The sequence below is a fragment of the Aricia agestis genome, chromosome 8 (genome assembly GCF_905147365.1).
Source record: "Aricia agestis chromosome 8, ilAriAges1.1, whole genome shotgun sequence".
Taxonomy (NCBI): domain Eukaryota; kingdom Metazoa; phylum Arthropoda; class Insecta; order Lepidoptera; family Lycaenidae; genus Aricia; species Aricia agestis.
In genome coordinates this window covers 8,755,391-8,768,186 of record NC_056413.1, presented here as the reverse complement: position 1 = coordinate 8,768,186, position 12,796 = coordinate 8,755,391, and the positions used below count along the sequence as shown (strand labels likewise).

At 37.3% G+C, this 12,796-nt stretch overlaps 2 protein-coding genes across 2 annotated transcripts; one reads left to right on the top strand and one right to left on the bottom strand.

Annotated features, from left to right (window-relative positions):
* Positions 1 to 1,734: 1,734 nt before the first annotated feature.
* Positions 1,735 to 8,912, bottom strand: LOC121729757 (integrator complex subunit 14). Its single transcript, XM_042118374.1, has 10 exons — positions 8,661 to 8,912; positions 8,228 to 8,382; positions 7,807 to 7,942; positions 6,847 to 6,959; positions 5,183 to 5,375; positions 4,725 to 4,819; positions 3,901 to 3,996; positions 3,344 to 3,530; positions 2,370 to 2,518; positions 1,735 to 2,000 (listed from the first exon to the last, which is right to left on the bottom strand). Exons 1-10 carry the CDS (start codon positions 8,845 to 8,847, stop codon positions 1,764 to 1,766), a joined length of 1,548 nt encoding a protein of 515 aa, XP_041974308.1. The 5' UTR covers positions 8,848 to 8,912; the 3' UTR covers positions 1,735 to 1,763.
* Positions 8,913 to 10,137: 1,225 nt separating this feature from the next.
* Positions 10,138 to 11,755, top strand: LOC121729478. Its single transcript, XM_042118001.1, has 2 exons — positions 10,138 to 10,601; positions 11,275 to 11,755. The coding sequence occupies exons 1-2, from the start codon at positions 10,201 to 10,203 to the stop codon at positions 11,711 to 11,713; spliced, it is 840 nt and encodes a 279-aa protein (XP_041973935.1). The 5' UTR covers positions 10,138 to 10,200; the 3' UTR covers positions 11,714 to 11,755.
* The last annotated feature ends 1,041 nt before the right edge of the window (positions 11,756 to 12,796 follow it).

The window sequence follows — 12,796 nt, the reverse complement described above, 5'->3', positions numbered from 1 at the left end:
TGTTCCTGACCACACTTGATACACCGTGATTTTGACCTACACTGAGCTTTGGTATGTCCATACCGACAACATTTGAAGCATTGTATAGTGGGAAAGATGTAGAGCTCAACTGGTAGTGAATTATAACAAATAAAAACTCTTTTTGGCAGAACCCTACCATCAAAGTATACAACAACTGACTGAGTCGGTTTCCATACAGGAGAACCCTCCACCATTGTTTTATAATTTAAGCGTCTGACCTTCACAACTTTACCACTACCGGTAGGTGTAGAAATGTTATTTATTATTTCCTCAGGAGACCATTCAACTGGTATACCCCTCACAATACCTATTCTAACGACATTAAAAGATGGTATAAAAGCTTCATAATTATTGTCAGCGAGTATTGAATTATTAATAAATGTATTAGCATCTTTGTAATTTTGAAATGAAACAGAAATTCTGTTCCGACCAATTTTTTTTAGAGAGCCATTAATAATATTATAAATGTTATTTTTAATTAAAAAGTCACCAAAGGTGATGGGGTGTAGTTGCGTACCATCAGAGACATTTTTTGTAACTTTTTGTACATGAATTAAATAAGGGGAAACATCATTTTCATTATATAAATTTCTGCCAATATGTTTTCTTTCTGTCTCAGGTGCTGAGGCTGAGGATACACGCATGCTAGCAGCATTATCCTTTTCAAGTATACACTTACAATTAATACGATTTCCCGCGCTATCTCTAGTTACTTTGTTACATTGTTTGCACGTCAGCTCGTCAATAAAATCATTACGAGATCGTTTGTACGTTCTTTGACTTATTGACTCTTCTGTGTCCATATTATTGGACTCATCAAAATCCAACGTAACAAAATAACCGGGCTGTGGAATTGGGCCACAAAAATTCCCGCCTCCGGGATCCGGAGGTCGATTCATAGTACAAAAATAAATACACTTACCGAGAAGAAAATATAAAATAAACTAGAAAGATAATTAAAACTAAATATTTACAAAAATATGTACAATATTCCCGCACTGAACACTAATAAACAAATAAAATTTGAGAAAAACACGACCGCCCGCGTTCGAGTTTCCCGCCGTCTCCAACAACTGTCTTAATATGTGACAGAAACCTCACCATGGAATTTTTTTTTTTCATATAATGGCACTTCGGCTATAACCATGGCCAGTGTCGAGTATAATATTATGGCGGGAAAACAATATTCTTTAATACAATTTTTTATATATTATCGTCAGGTCAATCAGGTCCAAAGTCTAGTCAAAGTCTAAGTATAAAGTCAATACAGTCAAGAAGCCAAGTCGGTCGATTCAGTAAAGTGGTAGGACGCTTTACTGAAACTTCTGATGGAGTTTTGGAGGGAACACAAAAGAGCACGTTTCTGGTTACTACATCACTTTCCCACACTTGTGCACGATAACGAATATTTAATGGTTAATATCCTACCAATATTACACATTAAAAACCCAGATAACACAATTTTAGGAAAATAATATAAAAACACAACATCACTCTTTCACATTCTCCCAAAAACTCCATTTTTTTATAAACATTTATTTGACGAAAGATTACCGTTTGTATTACCAAGGGTAAATGACTAGTAGATTGGATTGTACTAGTCATTGGAAAAAGCACAAAGTCCAATCTACTAGTCATTTACCTTATCATAGAAAAAATCGTTACTGTTTATAAAATAATTTAAAATTCTTGTACAAATAATTAAAACGTGTCAGTATAAAAATATTTATTATCCTAATATTCTAATGTGACATAGAGGAGACACTGAAGTTACTGGTGAGCGGGGTGAGCGTGTGTTTGATGTCGAGGGCGTTTCGTGGGTCACGCAGGGCTGCGGCGGCGTGCGCGAGCTGCAGTGCGCACTCCGGCGGCGCGGTGGAGGGCAGCGCCGCGATCTCCCGCTTCAGCGCGGCGCCGACGCACGTCAGCAGCTCCGAGAATCCCAGAGAAATAGCCGCTCGTCGGAGACGGTTTAGCTCCTAGAAAGATGTAAAAAATATAAACAAAAGAAAGAACATACTCTTATATTTTGTTACTTAAAACAATTTTTTCTTGCAGTATGCTGCTAGAAACAAATTCAAATTTCCTACGGGAAAGAGAGGTGATATTGTGTTTTTCAATTGCAGCACTAGAGCGTATTAAAAGACATAGATCATAATGCTCAACGTTGAATGTTTCAACTAGAGAAACGCTTGGCAAAGTCGAGCTCGAGCATTCTCAAACAAATTAATTCCCGTTTGAATTAAGCATTAGTGAACCACCTTTGCTATACTCAGCATTTGGAAAACACAGAGCGAGAGACGCGATACTTCGCTGTCGTTCTTGTTACATAAAACCAAACTGCAAACCTTGAACAGGTGTTGTGTTTTGTCGGGCAGTTTGCGCGCGTGTCGGAGCACCTTCTGCACGTCAGCGAGCAGCGCGTGCGGCCGAGCCCACGCACACCCCGACCCGCCGCCGCTGTAGGACCGCCAAGAACGCACCGGGAACGTCTCCGCTGCAATACATATTTTATATTATAATTTATAAGTAGGCTCTAGGCAGTAGCTGACCCGGCAACGTTGTTTTGCCATATAAATTATTTCTAGAATCAATATAAAAAGTAGATATACCCTATTCTCAGGCCTAACGAATGTATACCCGAGGAAATTGATTTCTATGCAGTTGACAGACCTACGTAGTTTGGTCGGCTTATGTCAATTCAATTTTAGATGTGATCGGTCAGATGGGTTTGACGTAACGCGACCAACTTACTTTAACTATAACTGTAACTTTAACTACAATGCAAAATGTCAAATCTTTGGTTAAAGTTAAAAATGGCCGCCATCAATATGGCGTATTTAACCATAACCATAGAGCTCGACAAGGCTTTAAATGAACGTGGCGAAAAAAGGAACTAACGCTGTCATCATACAAAAACGCAATTTTTTGACAGTTCTCCTTTACCAGCAGCGCTCCCGCCCACGTTCTTATAAAGCCTTGTCGGACCAGCAACGTCTTCTGTCAAATTCTGTGGTCAAAGTAAAGGTTAAAGTTAAATTAGCCTATAACCATAACTTTGACCATAACTTTAACTTTAACCACGCCTCTGGTGCAACCCAACCTTAGGTCTGCCATTTGCCTAGGAATCAACTTCTCTGATAGTACATGATACGAAATTTCACTAAAATCAGTTGAGCTGTTATGAGGAGTGCGCGCACAAACACTGTGACATGAGAATTTTATATTAGAAAGTTTGGTCAACAATTTAGTTTTTTAGTCTTAATTTATGTCGGATGAATTAAACTTTTCGATATCTGTATAAAGGGTAGGTAATATTTACTAGGCGTAGCGTTATCATCCGCGGGCCCCAGCTGATCGAGGGCCCCCAACCAGGGCGCGGCGGAGGCCCCGGGGCGCAGTATACTGAGCAGCAAGCAGGAGCGGCGCGCGCGCGACACCTCGCACCACGCGCTGAGTGTGCCCCACCACTCGGGGCCCAGTAGGACTATGGCCGCCATGCCCTCCACCTAAAAGTGTTTGTTATATAAATAGGCCACACACAATTTTATATGTAATACTGAGCTGGACCTAACTCATTGACATAAGAAACAGACCTAACTACATTGCAGTGGAGCGTTACGACCATATATTAACTTTATGGTTACGACACGATATTTTTCGTATAAAATCGTACGAGATAAGTCGCACTACGCAGCATCTACGCGACAAGAAACGTCAATTATTATTCGTAGTGTACAGATTTGTTTGAAGCGTTTGTCAATCTACAATGAAAACGTGAATGTCATCAAACAAGTTTGTCAAACAAATTTGATCGTTTACAGGGCGCTTTATGCGTAACCTGTACAAAGAGAGAATGCAATATGGATGTTTACTTACTTTTAAAGCACCATGCAGTAGAACACAGAAGTTGGGGACTTTACTGGGATCCGATATGTCGTCTTCAGTAGAAGTGCCTTCTGTACTTGTCCCTTCCTATAGAAAATTCATAAATTGCCGTTATTTTTAGATTTGTTGAAAGCATTTTAAAATTCTCATGGAAAAACAAGCTCATATATCAATACACAACACATTTACCAATTCGGTAGAAATGCTATGTGATGACCTTTATTTTCTGAAATGTTTGCCATTAATAATATAATCTAAAATAACTTTTAGAATCGACTAATTTATTGTTGTGAGCAGGGACAGAAGCTTTTAATATTGTGCCTCTCGACATTCACTGAAAAGATGGTAAAACTGCTGGACTTTAAAGGTGATCGCACATTTATCGGCACGCACGTCACACTGACGAATCCGTCCGCACCGTACGCGCCGCATTTTGTGTACTATGCTATGCGTTCAACGCGCACGGCGCGTATTGCTGTCAAAGCCTCAAAGGTGCGATCAGCTTAAAATAATCATTAAAATTATAGGTATTTTATTAAAAGTTTAGTATAGTATGATATGAAATTTTTTGATGTAATGGCTATTTTAAGAAAATAAAGATATTTTATAATATGCAATATTTATTTGATAAGTTAAGTTTAAGTTTTTCTTTTTTCCTGTTTTGTAACTTGCACCTACACAATTTTGTTCTTGTATCGCCCAAAGGTTGACTGGTAGATAATGCCATTAGGCATTAAGTCCACCTTTGTACTTTTTATGTGCATAAAGTATTTTAAATAAAAAATAAATAAAATATTAAGTACCTAAATGATTACCTTTGTTGGTGTTTTAGGATCGTAGTGGTCTCTGTTGGGAATGTTTCCCTGAACTTGTGGTATGACCAGATGTTTACTTAAAGCTATTGGAGTACCTGAGAAATAAGATGTATTTTTATAGTAATTATCACACCTTGCCTTATTATCAGGGCGAGTGAAGTGAGCCCTAGTATATCCCACAACCTGAACATTTTGTGGTACACTTTACAGAAAAACTATCACGCCTATTGATTTGTGCTTTAACATAGTAATTTTTATGTAGGTATAATATGTAAATGTGTTATCATCCATTAGTCAAGGTTTTTTATATGTAGATGTGTTATCATCAGCCAGTCAAGGTGTGATGACGCGAGCCCTCACAAAGCTCGGCTTTTAGCTATAATAATAATTATAGTTTTAAGAAGATTATTTTTTAATAATAGATTTTGATATAAGTAGTACATGTTACAGTTTTATACCTAGGTCTTGCTGATTAAGAAACCCAATAACTTGTAGTTGCTGCGACAGGGTGTAGCTTGCAGCGAGCCCATCATGTGAGGCCGGCTGCGGGGCTGGAAACAGCTGGACTTTGGCCTCCAACTGTCCACACTTGAGTGAACACCAAAACTCCTGGTATTGCTGCTCACATAGACGAGTCATTGCTGTTATAACCTGAAAATTTTACGAATTTTAAAATAAAGAGCCACTTCTGAATAAAGTAATCCCAGGGTCATATCATATTAAGTATATCATCTTTGTTGATCTTCATATATTATAAAAAGATGACGATATTATACGATGAAGATATTATAGATGAATGATATTAAGGCCCTAAGGGTATAAAGCTCAAAATTTTGGGAGCATACAAATTACAATATGCATATGTACCTACATATTAGGGCATGAGTTACTTCTTTTATAATATTAACATTAACCGATTCAATGCTGATGACACGGGAGCCGTGTCATTCATGTTTTTAACGTGTGGCGTATGACACGTGAGCCCTGTCATTTAAAAAACGCTTGTATCTCCCTCAAATTACACTTTAGAAGGTTCTACTCCAAACAAAACCGTCTTAAATTTCCACGCAATAAAACAAGCCTTATTCTGTGAATTGAAATAAGTAGGGGCTGTCTTCTTTTTTAGCCCGGCCGTACGCCCGCCGGACCCCCGCCGGAACGCACTCTGTTCATACATTTTGTCGTGGACCCCGCATGCTATCAGAATTCTGACGTGTCAAAATGTATTTTTCTGATCAGAAATTTGGATAACGTGCAACCGGGCTTTTTAGTGTAAACTTTTAAGAAAATAAAGAAGCAATATTGGGAGCCCATATTATTCTATATTATTTTAGACTTTCAAGTTCTCGTTTTTTTTTAAACAATAATGTAGAAAAATACTTGCGTTGACATCAAATTATTACAAATCCACTATTTTTGAAAATTGGTTCACACACAGCGGAGTAATCGTTGAACACAAATAAAAAAAATGTCCACGTATAACCTTCTCCTTTTTGGAAGTTGGTTAAAAAAACTTAACAACGAACTTTTTTTTTATCTACGAACGTATAATTTACATCGAAAACCCAGACCTATTTAATATACTCATTTTTCTAACTTTGAAACCTACAAAAGGTTTGCAACACCTGAATAAAAAAATCGCTTACTTGCCATTTTCAGGTTGAAACTTAGTAAAACTACTCGATATCAACTCAAAACAACGTAGCCTTTCATTAACAACAATGGTTGGGGTTCAATTAAATTAATTAAGTTAATAAACACGTAAAAACCAAGAAAAACAATAAACGTTTTTGAACGTGGCGGGTGACATGGAAGCCGTGTCATCTACTTCTATAGCGTATGACACGGCTCACGTGTCACGAGAAAATTGTATGCCGCCACGAATGAAAGTCTTCAAAAACGTGCGCCGCATTGAATCGGTTAAGTACTAATAAATATAATCTTTTAGATAAATTATAGAATATAATTTTTCAACCCATAACATAATTATAATAACATTATAAATTAAATTTGACTATACAGTCACATATCATGTATATTCTTATACGGCCATGTTATTGCATACAAAGTCTCAAGACATTTTGACTAGGCTGTACAATACTGTACATATTATTATACTCACTCCAGGCACACTCAGTTGATCTGGGCAGTAAATGGCACCTCTTGACAAGTTGCCAGAAGAGTTGTTACCAACATTGCCAGCAAGATCCACAAGCTTTTGATACAAAGGCATTGCTGAAATACAAAGTTAATAATTATTTAGGTGTATTGCTTCAGTAAGAAGGAGCTCCATGTTTGGAGTGGGTCAAATGATAACTACAACTTATTTTATATTGCACTAAACCACAGACATAGATCAAGATAGATACCGCATGTGTATGTACTTCGCGTGCCATATCGCGTTCCCGAACGACGAGCAATGCTCCTCTTTCGAAAGTCTGTTCCTTAGTCTACTATCGGAATCGGACGTCAATCGGAATTTTAAAAATGCCGAAAACGCCTAATTGTGCCCTATTGAGCTGTAGAAATTCGAATCGAAATGTTGGCCTAGATAATGGACACATTTCTTATCATCGGTACGTCACAGTAAGTAGGAAAAAAGTGGCACACTCGTTTTCATACAAATGGAGGGACATACGGTTACTTATAAAAATCGGCCAAGTGCGAGTCGGACTCGCGCACGAAGGGTTCCGTACCGTTATAGAGAAGACCAACCAACCAACCAACGTTATAGGCCAAAAGTTGTATTTTGTATGGGATTAAATTAAAACCCCCCCTTAAATTAAAATTATATTTTAATTTTATAAATAATTATTAAAGTACACATATAATTAAAGATTCTGTGAAAATTTCAACTGCCTGCCTGTTGTCATTATTGGTATCGAGCAAAAAGGTCAAAAAAATCATGTTTGTTGTATTATATTAATTTTATTTTGTTTACAATCAACATATATATGTCGCAGTCATCTGGTTCAATCTGCTATTCTATTGAATGATTAGCGCATTCATTGACTGACACAATTCAATAGAATGACCAAAGGACAACTTGTGTTACACTATTATGTTTCACTTTCAATCTTACCTTGTTGTAAGGTGACATCATGAGGTGAAACAACTGGTAGGACATGCAGTTTTAGTGGATAAGTCGGTGGTAGCGGCAGAGTTGAAATGATGCGATTTCTGCCGACAGGGCCAACACCAACACTTCCATCTGTAATCTGAAAAAATAATAAGTTTAATTATTATGCTAGTATAAATTAAGTATTCTTTATTGATAGTACAAAAAGTTTTTTATAAATCTGCCTGCATAATAACATCCTTGATCCCACAGTAACCATAATAATATATTTTCTTGCAATAAATTACCTATTACATCAAAGTACTTAGACATTACATCAAAGTCAGCCTAGTAGTTCTTTTTTTGTACCAAATAAGCTCTTGGAGCTTATTTGGTACAAACAATCAAACTTTTACTCATTATAATTATTAGTAAAGATATTTACCAGAATAATTTGCACAGGTGTCTGGTAGCCCCATTCATTCAAAACTATCTGGTTCACACCCTGCAAGGCTGTCTCTATACATGTTTTATCCCCTTCTTCAATTGTTGGCAATTTGGCTTTTATGCTATCATACTCCCGGGTAAATGGAACCGACACTGAAATAATAACAAAAAAATATATTTTTAAGTGTAAATGAGAACTGCTAGTGTTATGTGTAGTAATGTAAAAAAAGATTTGTGTTCCTAAATAGTATCTCAAAAAGTTTGTTAAGGTTTTAATAGTCATAGCTACTACATTTTTAAGTACCTCAGATATAGTAAAACTTTAAGTACTAAGGCTTTGCTAGCAAGTAAAAGGCTACTAGGTATCATCAACATAGAAATTACTGTCAACTTGCAGTAAAGATTTTGATATTTAACATTATTAATGTTACCTTCGTATACCGAAGAAAACGTGACCAAAGCAACGTATTCTAGTTTAGCGTGAATAGCCAAATAATCTAGAAATGTGTTTATAGCTGCAGTTGCTATTGTGTATCTTGTGTGGTTTTCAGGGTTATCTGTAAGCGGCACCGGCCGCGACATCGACAGAGATACATCTAGTAGTATTACAGTTGGCATTTTAAATATAACGCAATATAATTGCTTTTATAAATTATATTATTCATCTAAGAAATTGTAAAATAAACACAAATTACAACTTTTTGTTATTTATTCTTCCTCTTCTTTGACATTTGACAGTTATGAGCTGTCAAATGTTTTTTTACATTTTTAGAGGGGCACAGAGTATTCAGGAAGTTCCTAGGGTGAAATGACTAGTGATTGGACAGTCCTAGTCATTGGACAATGCACAAAAACACAATATTTAGGTTGTTTTAAACACTACCTGTTTTTCTTTAAAATCAGGCGTTCTATTACTTTAAAAACAGGCAGTTTTTAAAGCAACCATAATGATTACTTATTAATATTGTGTTTTTGTGATTTGTCCAATGACTGGTACTGTCCAATCACTAGGTAGTCATTTACTCTGTTAAGTGCTTAACTGCTTACCAAACATCCCACTAAGTGTCTATACACACTAGGCCGAAAATACGCATATTCAGCAATTTAAAATACATTGCAGGCGTAATCATACCGAATTTCGGCCGCGTTTTTTCGGCCTAGTGTGTTAGACACTAAAAATCGTACAAAAGATGAAAAATTTAAACTTCGTTTTACCGAATATACTTAATCAACGGCTAAAAACTAAACCTCATTCACCACAGCTCTCTGAAGTCAGATAATATTACACTTTTATTGTGGCTTGGTACTTGGTAGCGTCTCAATTTTCGATACTCGATAAAATATGATACCCATTTAGGTCGTTATCATAGTTAGCGGTTGGCGAATGGTTTCGGAGCGGAGCGGGCGCGCAGCGAATACGTCGCGAACACGCCGCGGTTGCAAACCGCGAGGATGTCGCGTTGCGGACACGTAGCGAATACTCAACGTTTTTAAGAGGGTACTCTAGTACTGTTTTTCTATAATGCATAATAATAAGAGCCTTATCTTGGCTCTTATAATTATGCTAGATATTATGACAAACCGCAACTATGTTTAGCCGAAATTCGTTTATCGCAATGTTTATCGAGCAGAAATCGGACTCAAAGTATATCCATACTTTTCATCAAAAACGGTTAACAGCAGTTTAAGCGTGAAAAGGTAACCGGAATATGTTTATTTTTCTCTATGGAGCTAATAAACAGGCAGACAGACAGACATACAGATAGACCCACTTTCGCATTTATAATAATATTATAAGTAAGTAATTAGTAATATGGATCCTTAGTTATGGATATCTATATTTTACTACTTCTTAATTAGGTACTATAATTTCATAGCCTATGTGAAGTAGTTTCAAATCTTTTTTGATAAAAGTTGTTTATAAAATATAGTACAGCCTATGGCGTTTTTCAATAACTAAAGATTATTGTTATGGACAACCAGGAATTTGATACAGAAGAAGAAGACGATGATGTAGATCAAGAAGAAACATACGAGTTCAACTTTATAAACCTACCCTGGGACGATCGCACCAAAGAGAGTAAAGTGCTGATGATCTCGCTCCTTGTATCTATTCTCTTAGCGACTTTTGCAGTAGTCATTAACAATGTAGCAATTCATTATAGAAATTCTGACAATAATTCATCCGATGACCGAGAACCTGAATGCAATTTAGTGAGAGTCGAGAATTATCCTTTCGTAGCCAGAATTTACTCCTTTTCGCCCAATAAGCTGATTTGTTTGGGAGTCGTTTTGTCGCGTACTACAATTTTGACAGGAGGGCTTTGTATGAAATTTAGCCCCATTTACATTAAATTGGGAAGTACTTTTAAGTAAGTACCAGTTCTTTGATTTTTTAATATCTAATCCTTTTCTGATGGTCGAAACTTTGCATTACTTATCATCATTTGGAAACAGTTCAGTCCATCGACTATACAGTTTATTACCTTAATGTTGTGCAGGTGGGCCCATACCTACAATATATACCTTAATGTCTAACACACATATTAATTATAATCTTAATAACTACACTTTATCACGAATTAACGGCTACGTGACGCTCGCATCATTCCGGAGTCTCCCCGGAACCTTCGGTAAACCACATCAGTCGGCCAGAATTCCTCCGCTTCAAAGGTCGACAGGAGATGTGTCGGTACTCTCACCACAAAGGAACTGAAGTTGACCTTGTGGCGAGGCTGCAGACGTTCGACCATCAGGCGGAGGGATGTCTTCTTACTGATGTAGTCCACGACGTCCTCGACCTCCATGGACCAGTGGACCAACTTAGAGCGCATATTATTATGTCGAAATTCGAATAAATTTTTTAAAGTTGCGATTTTAACTAACCAATTAGCCGGTAAAGACTAAAGTTAAGTTTTAATGCATTACAATTATGCTTTCTCTTTAATTTTACAAAGAATGAGAGGGTCAGAGATAACTAAACAGCGGTTCACTTCAACGAGCGTTTCAACTCTCACTGAACCATATCAATGTTTTTACTTTCAGCCCTCGATGCAAAAAAGGGTATTCCGTCGACGAGATGTTTTATATACCTCACATGGGGGCGCTCACGAAGTCACTAGCAGTGATAATAACCAAGGACAATTTGAGCGAGTGCTCAGAATCAATCCCGATCGGCATGGCCTTCAATTACGAGCAAGACGTGGAAATTATTGGCAAGCCGCGCAGGAGTTTGAAGACTTTGTCGTTGCAACTGGGAATTCCCACTCCAGCAATCAACAGCAGCGAGACCATATGCGTCCAGGGCCTAGAGCGGTGCCCGGTCCGTGTGAGCGATGTGCTAATACAGGAAAATAGGTTCTTTGGCCTGGGAGCGACGAGCGTCCACAAACGAGAGCACGTGAAGAAGGCATGCTTCGCTAGCATACAGCATATCACCAACGAAATAACAGCTCTAGATCCAAAAATTAAATTAGCTTATTGATGCCAGATAATCAAAATATGCATAATATTAATAAAAATAACAGTTTATCACCACACCAGTGAAATCATTTATGTTACAGTGGATGTCATTCATACATATTACATTACTATTTACTAGGGTCCAGAGTTCTCGTCTGATTAGTTGGGAAATTCACTTACAGTCAAGATATTAAATTATGTACTGTACGTACATTATGTAGCACATTAGTAACATTAGTATTCGCTAGCGAAGCGATGACCTATGTCAAATCGCATACATTTGGTAGCGCTTGCGTTAGCGTTAGCGTAAGCGTTTTGCCACTTGTCTACGGGGGCAGCCACATCAAATGGATCGCTACATAATGTACGTACAGTACATAATTTAATATCTTGACTGTAAGTGAATTTCCCAACTAATCAGACGTTAGCGCTTTGCCACTTGTCTACAGGCTCTGATCTTTTGAGATAACCTACATAAATCCTTGTATGGACTAAAAATATCGGACTCGACGGCTAGGTAACAAAAGGCAAACACGCAGTGACACTTTGGCCTGCGGTAGATTAACATTTTAATTGCTTATGCCAAAGCGTTTTCGGAGTTACACTTGACTAACGACGAGCTCCGGAGCGTGGAAAAACACCCGTCAGCCTGACACGTAATAATAACACTGACGTACCGCTAATGGGTTGAAAGTCTAACTATTGGGGTTGATAAAACCATTATGATGCGTTAGAAAAATATTTGGAAATTCGGTTCAGTAAGTAATCAAAACATTAGATTAATGCGGAAATAATGTTAATTTTAAATTTCAATTAATAACAACTACACGGCAGACAAAAAATTTATTAAGCTCTACTCGGCAACGGCAACTACAAGACTCGGACGTAAAAGTTGCCTTTCCGCGTAGTTGAGTATAGGGGTAATGGGTATATTATAGTACCTGGATGACCGAGCTTTGCTCGGTATAGCAAACACTCATTGACTTCGTGTTACTTCATAACGCCATCTACTGGTCGTTAAAACAATTAGTTGCTAACAAAATAGTATTATTATTAGCCAATAGATGTCAGGAAGAGTCATATTTTTCAGTTTATCGATTATCGA